Source organism: Rhea americana, unplaced genomic scaffold, assembly GCF_003343005.1.
Source record: "Rhea americana isolate MKP2758 unplaced genomic scaffold, rheAme1 scaffold_369, whole genome shotgun sequence".
Classification (NCBI taxonomy): Eukaryota; Metazoa; Chordata; class Aves; order Rheiformes; family Rheidae; genus Rhea; species Rhea americana.
In genome coordinates, this window is record NW_028186500.1 from 291,026 (window position 1) to 311,373 (window position 20,348).

A 20,348-nucleotide genomic window follows, 5' to 3' on the forward strand; every position below is an offset into this window, starting at 1 on the left:
GCAGTCTGCAAACCGGGAGAATTTGGACTGGGGGCAGCAGCAGAGTAACGCAAGAACAGAAGAGCAGTCGCATTTCCGTGCTGCATCCTGGTTTAAAAAAAGCTACACACTCACGGGTGCACAAATACACAGACATCCACACGCCAGCCTAAGAGGTGAAAAAAACTCTCCCATTAAATGCTGGAGACCTCAGAGAGTCCCTAGCCACAGCCCTGCCAGGGCACAGGACTCTGACAACAGCATTTACTGTAAGAGGAAACACGTGAAGGGCTCCTCTCTGGACACCAGGGGCCATCACGCTGCTGTTTATTTTAATTGTCGTACCACTACGATTTGACCGTCGACAYGAGGTTTCTCAAGCTGAGCATCTCCGGGTCAGCTTTTAGGTCAGGGCCTGGGGGGAGAGCAGTGCTGGGAAGCAAGCTCGAAGTGTGGTTAGAGACTGAAGCAAGAACAGCGTCAGCGCTGCCTCCAGCTGGGTTTCGCACACAGCAGCTTAAAGAGCAAAATTTTACATGTAGAAAACGCAGCGACGAGCTTCCTTCCATTCTGCTCTCTGGCACGCTCGAAGAACGGATGGCCTCGCCGGAAAGCAGATCTCCCTTGCTTCCCAGGGCCACGCCGCCTCCGTGGGGCTCAGCCAGGCACACGCCACTTCTAGGGAGGACAGATCTCCCCTCTTCCCTCCGCTCAGCCCTGTCCTCCCACTGCATTCCTGACCCAGCAATCTCACAAGCTACACGCACCGTGGTATCATCTACCTTCCTGGAAGCACGGCTCAGAAAACAAGCTCTTCAGACGGGTGCTACGCTCGAGGTCAATGAGCGATCCGCTCGCCGCGGAGGGCAGTCCCCGCCGTCGGCAACAGAGATCACGGAGTCTCCGTCCACGCGGGCGTTAACGCTGCACCGCAGAAGGGTCTGTGGGTCGCCCATTCCACAAGGAAGCACCAGGGCAGAAAAAATGGACCTAACTTCCCCTAACACAAGCCTACATGCTAGGGAACCCTTCTGAACTCAAGGCAGAACCGAGCCACGCAGTGCCCTGCAGAAAAACTGGTCTTAGATCAATGACTGCTGTAGGAAACTGCCACCCTTGCAGCTGCATTTTGAGAGCTAGGTATTTACTGACTTCAGAGCAGCCTGTAGCATGGCCTGTGCTAACACTGGATTTGCTATTTCACTGTGCTTTACTATTTCACACTGCTTTTACAACCTTACAAGAGTTGCAAAGCAGGTTTCCAAAGGCAGACCCTCCCTCTGTGCAGAATTCGGATTAAAACCATCCCAAACGACCACACAATGTGAAGACCGCAGTCACCCACACCTCCGCGCGCTTCTCTCTTGCTTCAGATGCTGAGGGTCATCCCTCGTCTAGGTTGCAAGAAGCCCCTTCCCCTGAGTTTCAGGGACGTTTGATTTCCATGATAGCTTTGTCCAAATGTTTCCGACCCGCTGTAGGAAGCCAACCTTGCATGCATTCGTGTGTACATGCTCTCATTACCCCATGCATGCAAACAAGCAGGCACACGCAGACACACATTTGACACACATTTTCAACGGCCAAAAAACTCTCACGAGCTTTTTTCAAACAAGGATACAGCTTGTTCCTCATAGAACCAGATTTTAGAATGGCAGCTGGAAATTTGTAACGTGAACTACTTCACTGCAGAAAAGCCATTTCTTAGGAACAGAAAAATTTCTTAACTGCAGTTAGTTTTGAGTCTCTGTTATGCTGTTTGTTGGATAAGCATTCTGCTCAGGCAAATCCGTGGCCCAAATTCTGCTTAACGTAACATTCATTGGAAACTGAACAGATCCGTAGTATTTCATACCCTTGTAAAGCCAATTGGTTTTGTTGCTGCTCACGGATGCACAGAGATTAACCTGGTTTGTGTTCTGTGAGTGGCATTTTCAGCAATTATTCTTTCCAAGGGGAAGGTGCCAATCAACATCCCTAAGGTTCCCCACCACCACCACTCAGCTGAAAACAGAGCTGGGGGCCACAAGATGAGACATGTTTTCGAAAGGGACAGATTTACAGACCTGGTCGGAGGAGACACTGGAAGATCCAGGGCTGACTTTTGCAACACTAGAATCCACTCTTAAAATGTGCTCCCAGGATGCTGCTAGTGAGAGAAATCTGAGGACCAACCAACCAGTCTGCGCTGAGGAAACCCACCGGTTCCAATTTTTAAGCCCCTTCCAGATTAGCTCAGGGAGAAAGATGTTGGAGAAGTGAGGTGGGGAAAGGAGAACATACTAGACAAGAACCCGTCACTTCAAACCCCGATTCACATTAAACCAACTAAAAGAGAAATATATTTTATATCATAACGAAGAAATCAATTGAAAAAGGAAATAAAAGAAAGTGAAGTGACTGGTTGAAAGCACCAAACAAAACCAAATGGTATTAAACATTTTGACACTCAGCAAGCTGCTGCTCCAAATGAGGTGAGAAGGCGGACATTATTGGCCATTTTGGTGAGACAGGAGTCATTCCGTCTTGCTCCAAAATGAGGAGGGGGTAGGGGAAAGGGTGCCAAAATAATGTGCAGCCTCTACATTATTAGTGAAGCTTAGATTACACCTGTCCTCCCCTCCCAAAAGGTGGTCGGTCCCTGCCCCTGTGCTGTCCGTGCAGCCGCCTCTGCCTTCTCCCTCTCCCATTCCAATTGCCAGTTCATTCCGCTGGGGCGAGACGCTGTTCGGGTTTGGATTTCCGACCTCCGTCCCTCCAGAGGACGAGATATTTCCCTCCTCATGCCCATCTCCTTCCTAATTTCCTTCACAGTGAATAAAAACAAATAAGTAAATAGATAGATAAATAAAGAATGAGACCAAGGCTTGGATTTGGTCTGGAGGAAATCCATTACCTTCCCAATCATCGTTACTTTGCCACTTAAATAAACGTATTAGTTGAGTGACAGGCTGGCTGAACATCTCTGGTCTTTGGTAATTTTTTTCTGTTGCTTTTCACAGGATTGTACGTAAAATAATCTAAACCCAATTGTTTTCCAAGCAGCTCTGTAACATTAAACACAGGCTTCGTTTTTATTTTTGTTATTTTAATTTGACAAGGTGTAATCTAATTTTTTCCCCTAAAACAAAGAGAACAGCGATGCAAAAGGTGTAAGAGACACAGGCAGGCAGAGATTTTGAGATCAGTACAGCACAGTGTTCCTGCAAAGTGCCCTCTATAGAGAGATATACATAGATATGCACATATATACAGTTTTGATTTGGGGGTTTTTTTGGGGGGTGGCTTTTTGTATCCATTTCCATTTCCCGATACCCTTGAGAAATCCTTCTGCAGAAACACAGCAAAGTTGTTTGTTTGCTTTGTTTGTTTTTGAACTAGAATTTCAGAGCTGAGGACACCCCAAACAGGGACAGGGCGCTCCCCCACCCATGGCAGTGCTAACGTAACGCTTAAGCGTTGTCGCTGAACTCTCCCACCCAAAACTCCGGGGCCTGGAAAACRGCATTACAGGGGATGCTGTATGAACTAGTGGTGGTTCTGCCTCTAGTCTTTTTTCCATTAAAGAATTTATTGAGACTACTCTGGAAAGGTATTAAAATTACTAGGATTTTAAAATATCAACACATTTTTTTGACCTTGTGGCTATTTGTTAAATCTGCAATCATTTCTTTCTAGCTTCTAAAAGGCATTGCAAGTGCTCTAGCTTAGCAACATAGCACCGTTCTACTTGTCTACTGAGGGACAGGCTGAGCAACCAACAGCTCCAGCTTAATGGTCAAATTACACATAAGCCAAACTTAACCCAGGAGAAGACTATGGGCTAAGTTTTTTATTAAGCTAGTAACATTTTAGCATATTCTGAAGCTATATTTGCTGAGGTCTTGGGCATACCACTTCTGGATTTTTTGTGATTTTTATTTTAATTGATTTGAACTGATTTTGCCATTTCATGTTTATCCCTGGCCTGTTTTCAGCTTCAGTCTCTGACTGAGTTGAGGTTTTCCGGAAAGCCTCGAAAACTACTCGCAATGTTCGCAGCAGGAGCTGAGCTGCAGAACCCGACTCGGGGTGAACAAGCACCGTGCTCGATTCCAGCAGGAGAGGGGGCAAGGCCTGAGCAGGCACAGGGAGCGCACCGGGTTGTTATAAWCACCTGCTGAACCTTTTTTAATTTCCTGTGCTCGGAAAGAGCAGAGCAAAAAGAAGCTCCTGAGGGCGGAGGGGAAACGAATTCCCCGTACAGCATCACAACCGCTGCCTTTTGTAACTCCTGACGGGCACCACTGCGTGAAATGGGGCAAAACTTCCCACAAATTCAACGCAGATCGTTTGTCCTGTAACAACGGCGGCAGCTCTGCAACTCGGAGGTTGCTAAAGCACAGCCACCCGGCTCTGCCGTGCGCTGTTCGCTCCCCTTTCCCTTTGCAAGGTGGAAGAGGAGCGCGCAGAGATGCTCAGTCCTTACACAGAGTGCTCTCTCTGGAGCCAAGCAGCTGACTTATTTGATCAAACCGGAGTAACAGAGGTGGGACTCTGAAGCCTTCAAAATTAAGAGGAGAGCTCCGAACTGTTCCATTYCAAGGGGGGGAATGGCTGTAGCCGCGGGCCCTGGGCAAGCGGACATCTGCCCTCTCTGTGGCGAAGCCTGGACCCTGCATGTGTTGACTCGCTGATGCCCAGAGAGAAACGACTCTCCGCTATGAGTGATTCGACCTGCTTTTATCCACCGAAGTGCAGGCAGCATCTCAGCCCTTTTGGACAAGATTCAAAACCTGTTGCAGAGGCCAAAGAAGATTCTCCTCCGTCCTGCTTGAGCTGAAAGAAGGCCCCCAAGCTCTCCGCGTGGCCATGCCCTAGACACTAGTGTCCTGATTAGCTGTCAGGAGCGCTCGGCTCTCAAACCGACTTCCCCTGTRTGGAACAAGTCACTACCCCTGTGAAAGGAGAGGTATAAACGTCTCGAACACCACCAATGGGAAGGACATTTGCAGATTCACAGGACTTCGGATCAGTCCTTCACTGCAATCACTAAGGGCCAGAAGTGTGACTGCACTTGTGTCTCTAGGGGTGCACAGAAACATCTAAGGAGATTTTTGAAAGCCAGATGCATCGTAYAGCTCCCATAAAAATCAGCACCCTCACCTTCAGATGTGCTGATGCRCCTGCTGAAACCATGTCTTTCTTTTCATTGACTACAGACAAAACCTGGACAATTTGAAACTAGAAATTAGAAACTTCTGTACGGCTAAAGATTGGTGGCAGAATTCATCTTGCCAACTCCTGAATTRCTTTTGCACGTCTCCACAAAGATGCTTCTGCATTTTGACCTTGGAAATTCCCTGGTAGCAGATTCCTTGTTATTTTGGCTCATGGCATGATCTGGTCTATAATAATATGCTATAGAAACACTTAGCCAATGATTGCCAGACCATGCCCATAACTTCTCTCAAACCAGAAAAGCTCTTTTAAAAGGAAAGTCTCTATTTCCTCATCCAGTGTCATTTCAGCCTATGATGACTACATCCAATTTAGCTCTAGTTTATTGTTGTTGATATTATTATTATTTTTATTGGCTCTTAAGGAAGAATTTAATCCTAAGACCTTCTCAGATCACAAGAGATACTAGCAGCAGCAGTGCAGTTTGGACATGTTAGAAACATTTTATAAAAGATAAAATAAATAAATAAAAAAATAAATGGTGTATAAATCCCTTTTTAATTGCATCTAAATCCTGAAACTGAAACTCCTATTCATGAAGGAAAATCCTGTAATTAGTGGTGATTATCACCTTTAGTCCTAGGCAGGAGGGAGGTGGGATGGGAACACCTCATTTCAAACACTACTCCTTCTCTCTTGCTCTTTTAAAACAGAGCAATGCTTCTTCTTTCTTTCTTTTTCTTTAAATAGAGCCTTAGGGTGGGGGCTATCTTTTGGCTATCCTTGACATCAGTCAAGGTTAGAAGAGCCAAAGCTGGCCACTTCAGAAAGACATTATCAACAGCGCAGCATTTTGGAGTGGTACCCTTGTATCTAAGGGGAGAGGGGGAGAGATTTGAAGGAAGGGGGAGAATACCAGCACTGAGGGTCCAAGCACTGAAATCTCAGCATTTTAAGAAAAAGAGAAAGACAGACAGAGAGAAAGAGATAGAGAGAGAGAAAGAGAGAGACAGATACTGTGTCAATACTGCACTGGATTTCTCAAAAATCACACAGCTTTAATACCTGTACACTAGGAAAGCCACTCCTTTGGCAGATTATCGAGTAGTGAGGCCTGATGGGCAGAGGGAAGACATGAACAAGGGAAGGAAGGGCATTCAATTCTGCAAAGGGCAAAAGCACCAAGCACCAATGGTATAACTAACACAGTGCAAAAACCCCGCCTGTTTACTATCCCATGTGGCTTGCCTGCTCAAGGCGCACACATGGGATGCAACAGTAGCTTGATGGGGATAACAGGGGGATGAGGAGAGGGAAAAGAGGTATTTCCAGCTAGAAGATAACTTGTGAGGTTTCCTGTTGCTGTTTACAATAGAGAGGCAGCTGCCAGATGTGGCAGAGCAGCCTCTCTTGCAGCTATTGCTGCTGCATTTCTCTCTGTCACACTCCTTTAGAAAGGAGGGCTCTACCTTCTCAGGAACCAGCATCTCTGGGATAATTATACAGGCTGTTTTTCCAGGTGCCTGCACCCAGGCAATGATGGTTATATGACAGGAGAGCTAGAGGGCAAACGAGGAGAGGTAGAGCCTTTTGCAAATCGTGGCTGGCCAGCTGCCCTTCGCTCCTGCTATTGCAAGGACAAGGCATTCACCCTCCTGCAGGGGAACTGGCCAGCTCTGCCGACGAGACGAGGCACTGCCCCACACCGGGGCCCTGCACGCTCACGTGGGTGCTACAGGAAAGACAACTGTATTTAGTCCAGTAGCGCAGGAGGAAGCTTTCTGTCTTTCCATATCCTGCAAGCAGATTAGCTCCCATAAGCGGGGTCTTAGGTACTGCTGGAGGGACAGGGCTGGGCACCAGTGAGCAAGTTTTGCATCTCTCGGGAAGCCCCTCGGAGCAGGAATTTGGGTTTTTCTTTGTGTGCAGGCTGTGGARCAAGAGCCACACCTCCACGGAACGGAGAAGTAATTCTGTGACCCAGGGTCTGCTCTCACTCTTGCACCCTGGCTTCTTACCATCTTTTCCGCTTCCCAGATCCCTCCCGCCCCATTGCACAAAGGCTCGTCCCAAATAGCAGGGCTTCCACGGACAGGCGTTAGAGCTGTGTGACTCCTTTCCTCCTGGAGGGGCTGAGGAGTTCAGTTACCACCGGGGGGGCAGGAACACTGGCTTCTCACAATGCGTTTGGGATAAACTACAGCACAGCATAACCAATCAAAACCAAAAGAGGAAATCAAGAGAAAGCAAAAAACCCAACAGAACAAAAAAAATCGAAAAAGTAAGAGTAAATCCACTTCAAATAAACCAGAATCGTAAAAGAAAAAAGAAAACTATACATATTTATATATCGAAAAAATAATTCATAATTAATTTAAAAAGTGGCATGCAAAGAAGATTGTTACATTCTCCTATCATGCATCAGGCCCAATGTCCAAACGGCAAGGTAACCATGACGACAAAAAAGTGCAAGAACTCAGCAACATTACCAAAGGATGCATAGAGAGGCCCACAATGCAACTCAACTCATCTCAGCGAGACCCGGGAACGGGCGGGTCTCGCTCATCTTAAAGATTTCTTGCTTTTTCTCTTTTTTAATTTTTTTTTTATTTTTTTCTCTTAAGAATGTAAAAATGTGGGTAAAGAAAGTAAAAAAGAAAAAAACCACACCAACCTTCTCGTAGCTCTGAGGGATGTTAAGGGGGTTTGATGCRGAACACAATGACATGAGGAGAAGAGAAAAATAGGGGAAACACAGAGAGAGTAAAAAAAGGCCTTCTCAAGGCTGTCAGCTGCAAATTGATTGTTTTTTTTCTCTTAACCAAAATAAAAAGAAAGGAAAAAAAGAAAAGAAGATAGTAACGACCCTTTTTCCTGCCTTCCTAACTTTCCCCCTCCCATCCAGCTAGGCACGTTTTGTTTAAGAACCACCGAGCTCTGTAAAGAGGTCAGACCGTGAGCAATCCAAACTCAGAATCAGCACCCGCGAGAGGTGCCAACCCCATTAAGGAATTGCCACTTCTTTAAGTTCACCTGCTTTTTAGAGAAGGGGGAGCGGAAACCGCGCCAGGCAGAGAAGACCTGGAGCAGAGGAGACCCCRTATCGGAAACCCGCTCCCCCGGCCCGTGCTCCCACCAGCCCTCCCGCACCCGGCCCTGCTTGCACTATCTCCACAAGGGGACTGAATAAGGAAAAAGAAATAATTAGAAGAAGAAAAGAAAAACCAAACAAAATCAAAACATTTCCTTGCAATGTTAAAACTTACAACTCCTATCCCAGGTGTTCTATAGAGACAAGCATGTTATGGGAGAAACAAGTCAATTGGAAACACAAGAGTGTTCAAGACTCTTTAGAAACAAAAACGGGAAGAAAAATGTGCATGAACTTTCCCGCCCACCAAAGCAAATCCATTTCAGAACTTTGTTACCTTTTCACGATATTAACACACAAGAAACAAGGAATTAAACAGCATGAAAAACACCCAAATCACAGGCCGAGCTTGCTTACACGGTATTTTCTGCACTCTCTCGGCCACTTAGTGCTGGTTCTGTTTATCAGGCAGGCATCAAGTACGCACAGGCTATCTTTGGATAGAAAGAGGGCTAACCACCTGGAGCCGAATCTTATCCAGGTGCGGAGACAAACAGCTGGATGGTTACAGCCTTTGTCTCCTGAGTAGTTTCCAAGTGGCCAGAAAGGTAGCGGAAATTTATAAATAAAAGTATAATGAAAAATTCCCACTTTTTTTTTTCCTTTTTTTTTTTTAAAGAACCCCAAATATTCCAGCTAAGCTGTCTGCAAAGGATTAGTCCTGAATTACTGATACCAGATCCAGAGTTATAGTCTCAAAAGAAGAATTTTGGGGCCCAGACGAAAGGGCAAATTTCAACTCCAATTTTCTAGCTGGCCACAAAAGGCTATTTAAAAATTTAGCTTGGAAACATTAAATTATTAAAAGCCTTCTCTCCATGTGCATGTGATTTAGTGAGCGTGAGACACAAGAGAGAGAGAGAGAGAGAGAGAGAAAGGAGTGCACACAGGAGCATGGCTCTGCATTTGACTGCAGAATTAACGTGAGTGTAGGTGGGAGGCGCTTCCTCTGTTGATGGGATGGAAATGGGAACAGTTTGCTGGGATGTAACTTCTCTTTTTCCTCCCAATGACATTTTGCTTTTTTTAAAAAAAAGCAAGAAGGGCCAGCCCTGCTCTCTCATTACCAAAAGGATTTTGATGTGGAAAGATTTTAAACCAAAACACACACAAAATATTACAGGTCAGAGAGAGAAAAATAAGACAACAAAGAAAGCAGAAAGGCTACTGTCACGCTGGGCGTCAGAACATCAAGGGGGCATTAAGCAGAAGCCAAACCCCCTGTCATTTGTTCCCTTTGGTACTTGGGCAAAGGAGTTTGTCACTGACTGCAGAGATKGGTCCTGGCCATCTCCAGCTTTCTGTGAGTCTGTGCTCGAGGCCAGCACTCACCCCGGAGGAACCAGTGACAAATTACTGCTGCTGAAGGGAAAGTCAGCTGAGACACAGGAAAGCAGCAAGGATGTGGCCTCCTGCTTCAACACGGTGAGATCCAGGAGAGAGCTCAGTGGAGAGGGCYGAGAGGATCCTCCCTTCCTCTCACACCCGCTCCAGCAGAACTGAAACCTTCCCACTTCCATCAAGCAGGGATCCTCTGGGAGAAAAGGGGATTGTGGCCTCCTTGCAGCCAAAGCTGTTCGTTCCCCACTGAGCACCGCAGGCTGATGCTGGTAGGTTCTTGGACACACTATTTTGGATCACAGATGGTTTCCTGGGGGGCGACTCAGTCCCATATCGCTGCTGTGCGGCTCTGGCGTGGTGGCTCTAGCCCCCAGCAACGAGAAGGAAATCAGGGTGCACCAGGATCCCCCTGCAAGCTCAGCAGGGAACAATTAAGGATCCGACTGATAAATACCAGTGCTTCCCCTGCGCTCAGGGCCAGGATCAGATCAAACTGCAGGGGATAAAGGAAGGCCACGGGGACGGGAGCTATTTGCCAGTTCTCTGAGCCGATGCGCTCCCTACCTCTCACGTAAAGGTTAGCAGGTGAAGAGTAGCGCACTCCCGCACTGTTGCTGGCGACACATTCGTACTTCCCCTGGTCGGTCTCCTCACTGCTTTCAATCTGCAAGCCACCTGGGAGGAAAGAAGAAGATTGCAGCAAAGAGATGATCATCATTACTTCGTTTTATTTTTGTGAGCGAGAAAAGGCATCGATTTCTTGCTTTTTCTTCCCCTTGGGCTAATACATATTGGTATGGTGCCTGGGAGCTTCGGGCTTTCAGCTCTGGCTGTACCGAGCCCTGCCAACATCGTAGCTGGTGTCTGTGCTCGGTGTTACGGCTGGACCCGCGTCCCAATAGAAAGAAGAGATTCAATATCCTCCTCTAAACTAGCTGTTACTCTGTACATTGGGACGATCAGCAAAAGTACCAAGTTTTGCAGCTTCTGCAATGCAGGCATTCTGCACTGGAACTCACAGAAGCCAAMGCTGATAATCCACGTTATTGGGATCCCCAGAAACCCATCAGCAGGCAGTTGACCATCCATTGCTCAGTTTGAAGCAGGGACCGCACAGGCAAAAGCATTTGTCGCCCACTGCCCAGGACCCCTGGAGCACTCCGAGCACTGCCCGCTTGGTCCTGTGCCTCTCACAGGGAGCCTACGGGAGACACGGGTCAGTGCGAAAAACCTGTTACTGCCAGTGAATGGTTCCAGGGGGAAACTCCAAAARCGCTGTCCTGGAATTTCTAAATTGCACGTGTGGTTTATGCTGACTGGATCAAAAGGATTAAGGTCTTTCTTAAAGCTGCAAATTATTTTGGTCTACAAGAATATACCCAGAGCCCATACTAAGTACTCCTCTAAGCAGACATGCACAGACACGCAGCATGTAACTACATGGAAGAAAGCTGCCTCTTTTACCTCAGAAGGCTTCATCCCTGTAAAACCCCAGTTAAAATACATACTATATAAATAATTCAACAGACTATCAAATGTTTTATGCATTATAAGTGTATGATTACACTACAGATATGGACAGAGCTCACATGTGCTATGACTATTAACACCCAGCCCCGGAAAAAAACTAAGCAAAACAGAAAAAACAAACAATTCCAGCTCAGTGTAACATTATTGATTAAATCTTAAGTGAGAGAAGTGCAAATGATATGGTTGTTGCAGATACAGCCTCTTCAGGAAGGAAACCCAATGCATCCATKTGAGGAGGACACAGAGCTCGCATTCCTCAGTGTGTGCGTGGGTGGAAAAGGGTGTTGTGTGGGAAGACGTCAGGCTGCGAGGATATTCACGAGAGGGACGGGGTGTGATGGTGTAGCTCCTGCCAGGATCCTCCGTGTCTGGCAGCTCCCAATTGCAGAACGGATAGAATTAAAAAACCCACCTCCCCGCCCAAAACCACCAAACCAAACCAAACTCTCATCAAAAGAATCTGTTGGTATTTCAATCCAGCAGCAGAAGTTGAAACCCAATGGACTGAAACTTCACTCTGAGACTTCACAGCTGAGCAGTTTTCATACAGAATTAAACTCTAGCATTCTCTGTCATCTGAAAGCTCCACTGTGGTGGAGAGCTGTGTCAGGCAGGTTTTCCTAGAAGTTTTTGTTAATTTGGACAAATCTGTGGGTTGGTTCGACCAGCTCCAAACAGAGGCTTTATTTGGCTCACGAACATTGCTTGTTTGCGTGGGGAACGCGTGGGGAGACGAAGCCGCRTTCCAGAGCAATAAGAAAACCGGCAAAGCCAGCCTGGCCTGCACTAGGTAGCTAAGGGTTTGCCCCTTTATTCTTGACCACTGCAGCTTTGTTGGTGAATGCAATGGTGGAAATCACAGTGCAGGGAATTCAGCGAGCTCTCAGCGCTGGTCATGAGCCAATACAGATGATGTGTGACAAATACCTCACCTACAGTACCTCTTATTGCTTTCACCTGCAGAGAATTATAGACTTTTAAATTTACAAGTGTAGATGAAGCCAAAGCAGGGTGTTCTGAGGGGCATGCACCCAATTCCTGCTGACTTTTCATGACAGCTTGAGGTCTAACATCCTCTTGGCTCTATTAAAGAGACAGTGCAGAAGCTACTTACCAAGAGTATCTTTCCTAGAAAAACCTAAGGGTAAGTGAGTAGAGAAGAAAGGGAAAGAAGGCTCTGAGGCCAAACAAAWGAGTACACTGAGATGGTAAGTGCTGAAAATCTGACTGAACAAAGGACTAGAAACCTTTCACCACCACCAGTGGTTTGAGAGCACTTTGCACCAATCAAGAGAAGGCCCTAAGTATTTACCAAGCTTTGATAGCATTTAATGCCCAAGATAAACTTCAGTCTTTCACAGTCCTGGAGAGATTGGTTCTCAAAATTCTGCCATAAATCTGAAGCAGCAGAGCCTGAGATGTTATTAGAATAACAGTATCAGTATTAGCTAGTGCACCCAGCAAACGAAAGCAGACATTATAACYGTATATAAAATAAAGACAGGTATAATAAAAAATAAACAACCAGAGGTGAAGGAGGACAAGAAAACATAGCAACAACAGCAAGAATTTGGATTGCGCACAGGTCAATGAAACAGGAACTGAGTGGAGAGAGGTGTTTGGAGAGTGGGTGAGTGAGCGAGTTGGGGGTGTCTTACCTCGGATCGGTGTACCTTCTGCAAAGAAAACAAAGAAAAGAAGTGAAAAGACTGTAAAACCCCAAACATCTGGACTGCCCGTGGGAAAAGGACCTGAGCCAAGGAAGACAGTTCCCCATAGGATACTTCCTGCACTACCTCATTGTACATTATACGGACAGACTGAAGAGGGTTCGGGTTACTCAAAGCAGGGAAGCCCTTTTTAAAGCAGTCCAATTCAGCTGGAAGTTTACAGAATCACCATCGCACTTGGCTTAAAAACTCTTGAGACTGGCTCCATTTTGTTGGTAAGAACAAAAAGAAAGTCTTCAAGTTCTCAGCTAACATTAATGTTTGCTTCTTGCAGAACATATGATAAACTTACATTTGTCTTCTTCACCACTGGGGGAAAGGATTTTCATTACAACCACGTTACCCCAGTTAGGAAAAGAGACTTCCAAGTACCTTGCAACACATGAAGAGTTGCAGGTTCTGATCTTAGCTCTGCTAGAGACTTCCCAGCTCCAAACTTAAATTACTGACACAGATGCGTGTGGAATTTAATGCATGCTCTTATCAGGACCCTCAGTTATCCTCCAGTGGCTCCACACAGCACAGAGATTGAGGCCAGATGTTCTGCACAAAAGAAGCTCAAACTACTGCACAASTGATAGGCAAAGAGGATACCTCTGGCAACTGCTCTGGAAGCCTCCCTAGTGCCAGCACTGGAGACAGTGTGCCTGGGGAGAGAAAACCCCTGCTATGCTTGCCTCCTGACTGCATCTCTTGGATTCTATTTATTTAAACCCCCTCCAGTTGTCTCTAGTGCCTGACATGAGTTTTCTGCCCAGGCAGGTCTCACAGATGAAAGGAAGTAACTTTGAGGCTGGTGAACCCTGCCACACATGGGTAAAATCACTGTCCCCCCCCCATCTGAACTCCTGAGGCTACAACCATCTTCCTTTGAAAACACAGCAGGTCCTTTTGCTCACATTGGCATTCAGACTTGTCAMACAGCTTATTAAAGAAGGGCTTTTTTATTTGGTCGGTTGTTTTTTACCCCAATCCTGAGAACAGGGCAGACTCCGCAGACACTCGCTCCAAACTTTACCGCTTACAAGGGAGAGATGCAAGTGCTCCTCTGCAATCATACCACTGTCGTTCTGCAGTACCCTCCAGCCAGGGCAGGCACAGCTCGTTTTAAGTATCAGCCTCCCCCTAGCGAATTACAGCAGTATTATTACCCCCACTTTGCAGACGGGGTAACTGAGGTAGAGACGAAGCAACTTGCCCAAGGTCCCAAAGGGAAGTCTGTGGCAGAGGCAAGACCAGGARTCAAGGCCCCTGCGTGCCAATCTTCTGCCTGAACCACATGACAGTCCCTTCCCCCCTTATCCTTCGGCCCAGCCATCCTTCTTGTGCTGCGGTTCAATGCTCCATTTTCAGGATAGAAGGTAAAAATTTATTGATACTGATTACGGTTCACCTATATTTTTGGAAGGAGACAAGGGAAAAGAAGTGTTATAGTGTTAGGATATTAGATTCTAGTTATATTCAACTGCTAGTTAAGAGGTTAGGTTATTTGCTAGAGAAAAGTTAGCATCTAGTTAGGGTTAGGAACTAGCTAAGGTTAATAAAGCAGGCTGGTTAGCTCTCAGGACAGAGGTGGGAGAGAGAGCGCGTGAAAGAGAGAGAGGTGGGAGAAGCGTGTACTCGGGCAGATCTCCGCACCGGAGACGGCAGGAAGGTTTTAAAAAGCGAGAGAAAGACAGAGCAGCAGAGGGTTACAGATCAATTCAGTGGAAATAGAAACAGCCTCCGATACATCCTTCTGTTTCAAAACCGGAGCGAAAATCTGCCATCTGTGGCACAAATCTGGAGAAGGCTAATGGGAAAAGGGTAGAGGCGGGGAAGAGACCCCGACACCATCCGCTGCTCTAAAGCTGCTTTGGCCTCGGCTGAGCCTGCCCATTCCTGCGAAGGCTCACTCCAACTGAGAGGAGAAACACACTCGACGTCAGGGCTGTGTAAGCATGGAGGACACGACTGCAGCCATCGCCTTCTTGTGTTAGCATAGGCTAGTGGGTCCCTGTTTCCTCTAAACATCAGCATTGCCCCTGGAAACGGGCTGACAGCAGCCCCAGYGCTCCTAGGAGCGAGCCAAGCCAAGCAATGCCACCCTGGTCTTTCCAGTTCTAACTCTGGCACATGGGACGTACAGGCGTGGAGCTAAAGGTGCTTTGCAATGCAGTCCATACCAGAGAGGAGGGGACAGAATTTGAATCAAAATAAGATCAAGTGACTTGAACGGCAAGAACAGTAGTTTGAAAGGCGSCAGGGACACAGATGGTAGATTTTCACTATTGGAGTTTCACATCTAACTAGCTTCATGTTCAATTTCGGGRCAGCAGGATTGTGCAGGAGAAGGATCTGAAACAAATTAATCTATTTTAAAAGTGCTCTGACAGGTTCTCTAAGATTTCCTAAGGATTGTTGGGGAGGCTTCTATATGTTCACTAGCTGGCTTGCCTGGTGTCCTAACACTTCATGAGCAAACATCTTAGGCTCACCACTGTCCATGGCAGAAGCAAATAACCAGCTTTGYAGGAAAAATTAGAGAGGCAAGGGATCAAGATGGTGATCTTTCAAGTGMAAATCTGGGTTTCAGATGCCACATGCAGACTATTCGTATCGCCTTCCACAGCAGTCCAGGAAGAGGCAACCTGCCCTTTTAGGCAAGCTTTGAGCCCAGATGGCCACCTTCGARTTCAGCAACAGAAGCAAAGGCAGCTGACCCCAGAAAGCACTTGCCTCTGCCTTATAAAGGCCCAAGACAGTGCCAGGCTGAAAACCGCAGGCAAGCGTCCCCCTCTGCCACAGAAGACGGGATCTGCTCTTCCRCAATCCCCTCCTCTGACTCTTCTCACACAGCAAGCTGCCTACAGACTCTCCAAGCCTTGAAAACAAGGAGAGGAGGAAGACATCATTGCCATGGCAATGACAGAAAACACATCCCCACCTTCTGTCAGGCCACATGTGAGAACATGTGTGTGCACTGCTCCTCTCCTGAGGGTGCAGAGCGCCTTCTATTCCAAACAAGCAAGCAATCATCAAGGGTCTTCTGCAATTTTAATCCTGGTTCCTGGCTGACAGCTGCAATTGCTACATCTCTAATAACAAAGGGGGACTTGGCGCAAGGAGGAAATGTGACTTGAGCTCTGCAGACAGCCTCCTGGTTTCCCAAGGGATGAAGATGATCTGGGGGAGGGGGATCAGAGGGGGAATGGGRCATCTCCTTTTTCAACCCTTTCCAATAGCCAATGCCCTGAGATTTACAGTTGCAATTTGAAAATGTTGCACTCCCATCTCTCCCTTCAGAAAATGCCTGTAACTCTGTTAGATGTGAAACTCCAAGTCCTCCTGCAGGTGTGAACACAATTATCACAGTTCCAGGGTACAAGCTATTGTGTAAKTGGGGAATTCCAGGACAACTGTTGCTAAGTTACAAAAAGAAAATCTATCCAATGTTAGGAGGTTAATATTTAGCTGTTATCTCTTTATATAGATATATTAATTAGGATGATTATTATTATTTTTGTAGCCTGCAATACCCCTGCGGAAGTTCATTAAGAGGGCAGAATATCCTTACTGAAGGAGTTAGTAGAAGAAATGCATAGCATGCCTCTCAAAAAGCTGTTACAAAGGAATTAGTTTGAAGGGCAAGGGTTACAAATCTGGACATTAGCAGGTTTGGGGGGTTTTGTTCTGTTTTTTGTTTTTTGTTTTTTGTTTTTTTTTTTCTTTTAAATTGAACGAACTTACCAAAGGTCTCTGAGTGTAAAAAATAGTGAAAAAAGAAAAAAAGAAGAAATTAAGTTTGTTATAATCAGTTATTTGTATTTTTATATATATATATGTACACGTATATATATATATATAGCTATAATCAGTAATTTATGTTACAGAAAGCAGAAGACAACACACAAGACAAAAGGTTTCAGTGTTTCTATTATGTAAGAAGTTAGCCGCACGCCGCCTCCCGTCATCCCCCCCTAGGTGGCACGGCTGAGCAAAGGACGCCGGCTGCTACCTGCAATGCCCTGAGACAGCCTGTGCCAGAGCAAAGCAGCAACAGCCATTTCTCTTCCACCACCAAGACCACCTCAGCTCTTAGGCAACCTGGTTCTCTAAGGCTGAGATGTGCATAGGAGCCTAAGGAAGGCAGGGGCCTAGAACAGAGGTTCTCTCCACTTTCCTTTGGTTCACAACTTAGCTTTTCATTCAGYCAAAAGCCTCAAGCGTTAAAATGCTTGCTTGAAAAATGTATTTGAAGATGTAGAGGAGGAGGAGAAGAAACACTGGATAGAGAAATGCCTCTATGGCTAACGTCGTATCACTTCTTGATGCAAATATAATGACCGTCTTCTCAGAGGTCCCTTATATTACCAGTGAAACACTGAGTTGCTTTAGTATAAATGAGAACCAAATCTGGACACAGCTACCCAATTTTGCAGAGCTTTGTGTATATGACATTTCACTTGTACCATTTAGAATTTAATGAGCTAATTTGCATGTTTGCCACTAACTCACATATCAGTAAAARTTCAGTGCTAAACACCCTCCATAATAAAACAGCATGGATTCTGCCACGATGACTTCATATCCATGGCAGAATTTGGGCAACTGGCTTGTCCTGGCTGGTCTATCAGACTGCGTCTTTCCCAGGCACCATCCAGGAACGATGCACAGTCAAGTCTTCACCACCCAAACAATTGCTGGCTTCTATGCCAAGTCTGTTAGCACAAAAGCACAGAGATAAAGCTGCAACTTAGGACCAGGGTCACTTCTCCTCCMTACACTCCTCTTCACAGAAGGATTATCAAACACCCAGCAGTTGCCTATAATCGTTAATCCCCAAGGAGCAGGCCTGGAGTCATACTGATGACCTGTGGGTGAAAGACTCCGAAGCTCATTAGCAGTGTCCTGAAGCATCCAATACMCTAATGTGTGCCAGAGCTACACTTCTGGCAGCAAAGTTTGTTTTCTGTAAAGATAAATGTGTTAAATTAAGTTCTGACACTAGCAGTACTCACATCATCAGCACTCAAWCAGGTATCACCTTCCATACATATACTCAAGTTACAAACACGCACTTCAATCTGCTCTGCCTTGSTCTTAAACCAACTCCTTTCCACTGACCGAAATACTAACATAATACAGATGACCCTGATGTTAATGCATTTTCCACTTTCTCAGGCCTTTGCATCAGAGAACATGCAAGTTTTGACAGGCCACCAAAGCAGACACAAATCAGGAAGAGGAGTCAGAAGTCCTGACCATCAGCCCTCTAATGTGACGAGGAGTCTGTACTCCCTTTCACAGCAGGGACAAAAGCAACAGGTTTATGCCCTTAAGGACAACAGAGATGCATCAGGCTTCTATCAGTTTACTAATTCAAAGCAGCTGTAAATGAGATTAATTCTTGGCAGGTATCTTCAGATCTGTCAGACGGGCCAAGGGCCTTTACCCTAAGGCTAACCAATTCATCGAAATAAAAATGCAGCACTGGCTTTTAAGGAAAACACTAGATCAAACCCAGTTAAGGAGTATAAAGGCATTCTATCAAGATGATAAGTGTATTAAAAATAATCTGCCTGTATATTACTCACACTTCAGATCATGGTCACAGAGTGTGATATAATTCTAGTTTACCTCTCATTATTTATGCTGAGTGATTTTTTTTTTAATTTGCATTTGACTCAGCTTTCACAATAAAAAAGGCAGGTCAGTCTCATCAGTGTTTGAGCGATTCAGCAGTATATTCAGATTTAGACAAAGCAGCTTARGTATCTGCATTTAAGTTTGCTTYGCTGAATAAGGATGCATTTGTGCARGTATATAAAAGCTACACTGAATTGAGACTATAGTGAATCTTTATCACTGGTGGCTCACAGAACTAAAAATCTTTATATAGACCCTTTGTCAAATATGGTAAGAGAAAAATCAGGTAGTTTTGTTCTCTGATGCCCAGATCCAGCATTATAAGAGTCAGAACTGATTATTTCAGAGACAGCAAAGGTCTGGGTAGAAGTAGTTGGATATCGCTTGACTGGCCGACTTGTAAAATGTCAGATACACACATAGCAACCCCAGTTGCTACACCGAAGCCTCTGCTCTCCCTTTCCTACAACAATGCTATTCCTTTGCCAAAAAAAACTCTCTTAAAAATGCTCCGTCTTTGCCAAAGGAATGTTCTGAGTAGTTCAAGTGACTCTAGCACTTGCTAAGCCTAACCACACACATACTCTCCTCTAGACTGGGTCAAAGCAGTACTTAAAAGGATTACTTTTTCGTTTAGTTTTTGTCAGATATTAAAGGTTCCAAAGGTTGCTTCATATTTGCAGTTATCAGAGAGAAACTAGAGGCTTTTAAGTTGAGAAACGGAGGAACTTTATCAGTAGCAATCAAAGATAAATACACCTGTGTCCTTCTTGCGCACCAGACATGCACTCACACTGTGAACCAGGAGATTCAACAAGTATACAGTTCCTGAAATACGAATATTAAGAGATGTCACATTGACACACACACAAAAAACAAACAAACAAACAAAAACAAACAGAAGAGACAGATGGACAAGCAGATGGAAAAGACAAGAACTGACAAGAGCCACAGAGCTGGGGTACATCTGTTCATAGAGATCCACTCCGTGGGCACTGCTGGTGAGCACTGAGAGTTCACTCGTGAATGCTTAGAATTGCTCTCCAGCAATGACTGCAGGGACTTGATGCCAGAAAGATCCTGCAAGAGCTGTTCTTCAACTCTAGTGTTGAGGGCCTCAATCTACACCAACAGGGTCATGCTTCAACAATAAGAGGCTGCCTGAGCTGCAGACCCCATCCTGGGTGCATGAGGTCTAAAATGGCATTTGCTGTAGTAGTCTCTTTCTTCCTTACCCAGTTTTCGGTCCAAGGAGGAACCTGCCAGCCTCCTTCTGAATCCCAATTTTACCTGACCTGGAAGAGCACCATTACCCAGGACAGCAGACTAGTTATGGTCCTCCTATAYGGGAGCTAGCTTCCCCGCTGACAGTGTTTCCCATTTTGCTAACTAGGCAGCAGGGAAGGTCAGAAAGATAAGATGGAAGGGAAAATACTCCAACCGCTCCTTGGGAAAGAACAGGAGTCCCAGAAATGAAGAAAAGCTAATGCCCCAGTCTGCTCCAGTGGGACCCATATATGTCAGCAGCCTTCTCCGTTTCAGAACCCTCCAGGCATTCTCTTTAAGGACCTTACCGGATCTCAGCTGTTTTATTCTCCCATTGCTGGCGCTGGGGTCGACAGGCAGGAAATCTTTAAACCAGGTGATCTCTGGGTCTGGGTTCCCACTGGCTGCACAGAGCATTGTGGCCGTTCGTGTCCGCTCCACCACTTTCAGCTGGGGTCCCATATCAATGTTTGGGAAGCCGGGAGGTAACTGATCCTCTGAAGGGTTAAAGAACAAATGAAGAGTAGTTAAACATGTATTAGGGTTCTGGGCAGGTGAAGTTT

At 45.8% G+C, this 20,348-nt stretch overlaps 1 protein-coding gene across 5 annotated transcripts in view; it reads right to left on the minus strand.

The window, feature by feature from the left end:
• PTPRS (protein tyrosine phosphatase receptor type S) overlaps positions 1-20,348 on the minus strand; it is a 103,035-nt gene that overhangs the window by 51,875 nt on the left and 30,812 nt on the right. For all 5 annotated transcript variants that reach the window (XM_085312626.1, XM_085312625.1, XM_085312627.1 and 2 more), the window contains 2 exons: positions 20,094-20,282; positions 10,196-10,306 (listed from right to left, as the gene is read on the minus strand). In XM_085312626.1, the coding sequence (XP_085168752.1) occupies positions 10,196-10,306; positions 20,094-20,282 (300 nt within the window). The remainder of the gene's footprint in view (positions 1-10,195; positions 10,307-20,093; positions 20,283-20,348) is intronic.